General features: G+C 39.6%; 1 protein-coding gene across 1 annotated transcript in view; it reads left to right on the top strand.

Annotated features, from left to right (window-relative positions):
• The window catches only part of RTF1 (RTF1 homolog, Paf1/RNA polymerase II complex component), a 46,609-nt gene that overhangs the window by 30,171 nt on the left and 10,438 nt on the right, over positions 1-6,000 (top strand). The window contains exons 5-6 of the mRNA XM_007460153.1: positions 2,169-2,283; positions 2,962-3,073. Coding sequence (XP_007460215.1) covers positions 2,169-2,283; positions 2,962-3,073 — 227 coding nt within the window. The remainder of the gene's footprint in view (positions 1-2,168; positions 2,284-2,961; positions 3,074-6,000) is intronic.

The following is a 6,000-nucleotide window of genomic DNA, read 5'->3' as shown; positions in this document are numbered from 1 at the left end:
TTTGCGGTACGCGGGCTTCTCACTGTTGTGGCCTCTCCTGTTGCGGAGCACAGGCTCCGGACACACAGGCTCAGCGGCCATGGCTCATGGGCCCAGCCGCTCCGCGGCATGTGGGATCTTCCCAGACCGGGGCACGAACCCGTGTCCCCTGCATCGGCAGGCGGACTCTCAACCACTGTGCCACCAGGGAAGCCCTTGCTGCAGCTTTTGATATCTAAGAATCTTACCAAATCCACGTTCATGAGTATTTACCCAGATGTTTTCTTGTAAGAGTTTTATAGTTGTAGGTCTTATGTTTAGATCATTGATCCATTTTTAAAAATTTTATATTGGAGTACAGTTGATTTACAATGTTGTGTTAGTTTCACGTGTACAGCAAAGTGATTCAGTTATACATGTACATATATCTATTCTTTTTCAGGTTCTTTTCCCATACAGTTTGTTACAGAGTATTGAGTAGAGTTCCCTGTACTATACAGTAGGCGCTTGTTGATTATCTGTTTTATGTATAGTAGTGTGTATATGTTAATCCCAACCTCCTAATTTATCCCTCTCCCCCTCATTGATCCATTTTGAGATCATTTTTTGTATATGGTGTGAGGTAAGAATCCAACTTTATTCTTTGGCATGTAGCTATCCAGTTGTCCCAGTACCACTTGTTGAAGAGACTGTTCTTTCCCCAGTCTTGGCACCATTGTTGAAAATCAGTTGTTCATGGATATATGGATTTATTTGTTGACTGTATTCTGTTCCATTGATCATTATGTTTATGGTTATGCCAGTACCATACTGTTTTGATTACTGTAGCTATGTAGTCAATTTTTAACTTGGGAAGTGTTAAGTCCTCCACCTTTGTTCTTCTTCAAAATTGTTGTGGCTATATGGGGCCCTCTGCATTCCCATAGGAATTTTAGTATCAGCTTATCAATTTCTGCAACAGCAAAAGAAGCAGCTGGGATTTTTATAGGAATTGTGTTGAATCTGTTTATCAAATTTGGAAGTATTGCCATCTAATATTAAGTCTTTTAATCCATGAATGTGATATCTTTCTACTTACTTAGGTATTATTTAATTTGTTTCAACAGTCCTTTAGTTTTGGGTGTGAAAGACTAGCACTTGTTTTGTTAAGTTTATTACTAAATATTGTATTCTTTTGGATGCTACTGTAAATGGAATTGTTTTCTTTGTTTCATTTTTGGATTATTCATTGCAAGTATATAGAAATACAGTTAATTTTTGTATATTGATCCTATTAAGAACTAAGTAAAAATTTTCATAATTGGGGTTATTTTAGAATGTTATGAAAAGAGTTTAATATTTATTATATTCCTTTATTCCTTCCATAAAGTTCCTTAAATTCACACACAAAAAAATAGTTTTGTTTCATAAAAGCCTGCTTTTTGTTACAGGGAGAGAGCCTAGATTGCATTTGTTTAAGAGAATAGCATATTTATTCACATGTTTGCTGGGGTGGAGCTGAGGGAGGCATTTTTCCTAATGAAGAAAGATGGAGAGTGGTGTTTTTAAAATACAGCCTGTGTCTTGACTACCTTAAATATGTGACAGTGGGGCTTCCCAGGTGGCACAGTGGTTGAGAGTCCGCCTGCCAATGCAGGGGACATGGGTTCGTTCCCCAGTCCGGGAAGATCCCACATGCCGCGGAGCAGCTAGGCCCGTGAGCCTTAGCCACTGAGCCTGCGCGTCCGGAGCCTGTGCTCCACAATGGGAGAGGCCAAAACAGCGAGAGGCCCGCGTACGGGGGGCGGGTGTGTGTGTGTGTGTGTGTGTGGGTGGGTGGTGTGTGTGACAGTGGCTCTCTGTGGCTTCATTATGTTTCTAATGGGACACCATTGGAGTTGATCCAAGAATCAACTATTTTCTTCCATTATGTGAAGTTGAGGAAGAGCAGTGCGTTACCAACAGGATACAACAGTATCCTCAGTATTCTCTCATTTTAAATCTATTCCACCTTAATGCTTTCAAGTACTTTTGGTGTATTTATATTCAATATTTCTAATGTACTTATAAGATACATTGGAGTTTCTTACAGGAAACCAAAACATTTATTAACTCCTTCCCCGCACTTAATTCCTTTCTCCTATCTAATAGAAATCAGTCTACAAATATTTCATTGCCACTTAAAAACCAAACAAATATATTTTAAACAGATTTGAAATCAGGAAAAAACTGAAAACAGCCAAAAAGAAAGAAAAGAAAGAAAAAAAGAAAAAGCAAGAAGAGGAGCAGGAAAAGAAGAAACTGACACAGATTCAAGAATCTCAGGTAGGAGATTCAATAGTCCTCGTTATCCAAAGAATAAAACCTCTATTTTGAGTGTGTGTGTGTGTTTATATAAAAGATGGGTGTATATTAATCAGCCTAGGTCAGTTAGTGCAAAACTATTTATGTACTATCTTCGTCTTATAGGTTTCATTAATCTCTGGACATGTCATTTCACCATTAGCTGTGCTATTTAACTCCATGGGAATTCTACTCAAGTCTGCATGTAAAAAGCAGCTCATTGGTGTGTGAGCACTCCTTAAGGGAAAGTTTGTAAACTTCCTGTCCCCGGTAGCTGAATTGGTTATGATGTTTACTCAGGTGTATGTCATCCTGGACTTGGTAATAAATGTAGCTGGGAAAATTAGTCATCTTTGCATTTATCACAAAAAGCTTTGTTGACAGTATTAACATATATTAGCTGTGATCTAGGGAATCCTTCCAGAAAGTGTTTATTCTTATACTTCTTAGGCTTTCTGTTTATTAGGCAGGTAAGACAGGGACTGACTTTACTGCTCTATCCTCTTTGTCCACAAGAGGATGCTCTCTCCTCTTAAGCAAATTTCAATTTCTGCAACCAATATAGATTGACATTGGAGAACTGAATGATTTTTAGGTATAGAGAATGTTATCATCAGCTGTTGGTAAAAAGAGCCATCCTACATATTTTTCCCTTCCCAGGTAACATCCCATAACAAGGAACGACGTTCCAAACGGGATGAGAAACTAGATAAGAAATCTCAAGCCATGGAGGAGCTAAAAGCAGAGCGAGAAAAACGGAAGAACAGAACAGGTAGTTGGGGAAAATGTGATGGCTACTTTGTCTTTGATCATATGATTTAACTTCCTGATGCCAATTTTTATTTTTCCCCCTTTTTAGCTCTCTAGTATAGGCAGTTCCAAACACATACAGAGAATAGTGTAATGAAACTCCATGAACCCATCCTCCAACTTCAGCAGTCAACTCATAGCCAATCTTATTAAATCTACACTGCCCTCTTCCTTTGGGTTATTTTGAAGTAAATCCCAGCATCATCATATTTCAACCATAAATATTTCAATATGTGCCTCTAAAAGATAAGGACTCCTATTTTAAACATAACTACAGTGCCATTACTATACCTAAAAAATAGTAACAAATATTTTCTCCCAGGCTGTAGGTTGTCTTTTCATTTTATTTATGGGTTCCTTGGCTGTGCAAAAGCTTATAAGTCTGATTAGGTCCCATGTGTTTATTTTTGCTTTTATTTCTTTCCTTTAAAAAATTGTTTATTTATTTTTGGCTGCATCAGGTCTTAGTTGTGGCACGCAGGATCTTTCGTTGTGGCGTGTGGGCTTCTCTCTGGTTGTGGCGCGTGGGCTCTGTAGTTGCAACACACAGGCTCTCTAGCTGTGTCATGTAGGCTCAGTAGTTGCAGCATGCGGACTTAGTTGCCTGCTGGCATGTGGGATCTTAGTTCCCTGACCAGGGATCACACCCACATACCCTGCACTGGAAGGTGGATTTTTAACCACTGGACCACCAGGGAAGTCTCTGCTTTTATTTCTCTTGCCTTGGGATACTGATCTAAGAAAACATTGGTACGATTTATGTCAGAGAATGTTTTGCCTGTGTTCTCTTCTAGGAGTTTTATGGTGTCATGTCTTATATTTAAGTCTTTAAGCCACAAAATGGTGATATTCTAATCTGTCGTTCTTTCTTCATTTATTATCTGGTATGCTTCTGGAAAGAGAAACTTCTCATCAGCTATTCAGTTACCACCAGGGACATTTTGTATAGGAAAGGCAGAGTAAATTCTTGCCTTTTTTTCCCCCTTTTATTTACTAGTTTTCAAAAGAATGAGATAGTTCCTTGGCAAACTCCAAAGATAACTAGTGAAATTTGTTTATTTTGAATATCCCTGTGAACTCATGGATTTTAACATACTTTATGGGGTTTTTTAATATAAATTTATTTATTTTATAAATTTATTTATTTTTATTTTTGGCTGCATTGGGTCTTCTTTGCTGCATGCGGGCTTTCTCTAGTTGTGAGCAGGATCTACTCTTCGTTGCAGTGCGCGGGCTTCTCCTGTTGCGGAGCATGGGCTCTAGGCGCACGGGCTCAGTAGTTGTGGCTTGCAGGCTCAGTAGTTGTGGTGCACGGGCTTAGTTGCTCCTCAGCATGTGGGATCTTCCCAGGCCAGGGCTTGAACCCGTGTCCCCTGCATTGGCAGGCAGATTCTTAACCACTGCGCCACCAGGGAAGACCCCATACTTTATGTTTTTACTCCATTGCAATTATTATTATTATTGTTGAGACTCAAATTGTCTTATTTTCAAGCAGTTGTAGCCTGTGTCCTTTTTTTTTTTTTTTTTTTTTTTTTTTGTAGCCTGAGTCCTTTTGACGTGAAACCCCAGTAGTCTTTAATAGCTTTCTTGCTTTGGAATCAGACATTTCTCTAAGGAGCCCTGGGTTTTTTTGGGTTTTGGGTGGGTTTTTTTTTCTCATGAGAAATTGTATTTAGACACCATAGTCTAGACGCAGGAGTGCGACTGGGTTGGTTATTATTTCTAAGTCTTTTCAGTGTCCACAGCTAGGATTTTTTTTTTTTTAAGAATTTATTTTGAGCCTCATACTGGTATGTCCATTTCAAAACCAGGATACCAAGTTTTTTTGTTTTGTTTTGATTTATAGCAACTTTCTTAAGGTATAATTAAGGTACCATACTGTTTACTCATTTAAAGTATACAAGGCAATGGCTTGTAGTATATTCACAGCTGTGTAGTAAAACTCAATGAGTTTTAAGATGTTTCATTACCCCAGAAAGAAACCCTATATCCCTTAACTGTCACCCCGCTACGGACCTGTTATCTCCCAGCCCTAGGCAACCACTGGTCTACTTTCTGTCACTATAGACTTGCCTATTCTGGGCATTTCATATAAATGGACTCATACAATATATGATCTCTTGCGTCTGGCTTCTTTCACGTAGCATGCTTTCTAGGGTCATCCATGTTGTAGCACGTAACAATACTTCTTCCTTTTATGTCTGAATAATATTCCATTGTATGGATATACACATTTTATTTATCCGTTCACCTTTTGAGGGACACTGGGTTGCTTCCACTTGACTATTATGAATAATGCTGCTCTGAGCATTTATAGTGGAATTGTTAAAGCATATGGTAACTCTGTGTTTGACTGTTTTTTTTTTCTTGCGGTACGCGGGCCTCTCACTGTTGTGGCCTCTCCCGTTGCGGAGCACAGGCTCCGGACGCGCAGGCTCAGAGGCCATGGCTCACGGGCCCAGCCGCTCCGCGGCATGTGGGATCTTCCAGGACCGGGGCACGAACCGTGTCCCCTGCATCAGCAGGCAGACTCTCAACCACTGCGCCACCAGGGAAGCCCTGTGTTTGACCTTTTGAGAAACTGCCAGGCTGTTTTCCAAGAGGCTTAACCATTTTGCATTCCCAGCAGCAACTTATGAGGGTTCCCCTCTTTCCACATCCTCACTAACACTTGTCATTGTCTTTATGATTATAACCATTTCAGGGAGCATGAAGTGGTATCTTGTTGTGGTTTTGATTTGCATTTTCCTAATGACGGGTGATGTTGAGTATCTTTTTGTATGCTTATTGGCCATTTGGATATCTTCTTTGGTGAAATGTCTAGTCAAGTCCTTTGCCCATGTTTTAATCAAGTTCTTTGGTTCTTGTTGAGTTGAAGACTTTTTAAAT

Source organism: Lipotes vexillifer, unplaced genomic scaffold, assembly GCF_000442215.2.
Source record: "Lipotes vexillifer unplaced genomic scaffold, Lipotes_vexillifer_v1.1 scaffold408, whole genome shotgun sequence".
NCBI lineage: Eukaryota > Metazoa > Chordata > Mammalia > Artiodactyla > Lipotidae > Lipotes > Lipotes vexillifer.
Note: the sequence above shows the minus strand (reverse complement) of the source record. Positions and strands in the feature narration are given on the sequence as shown.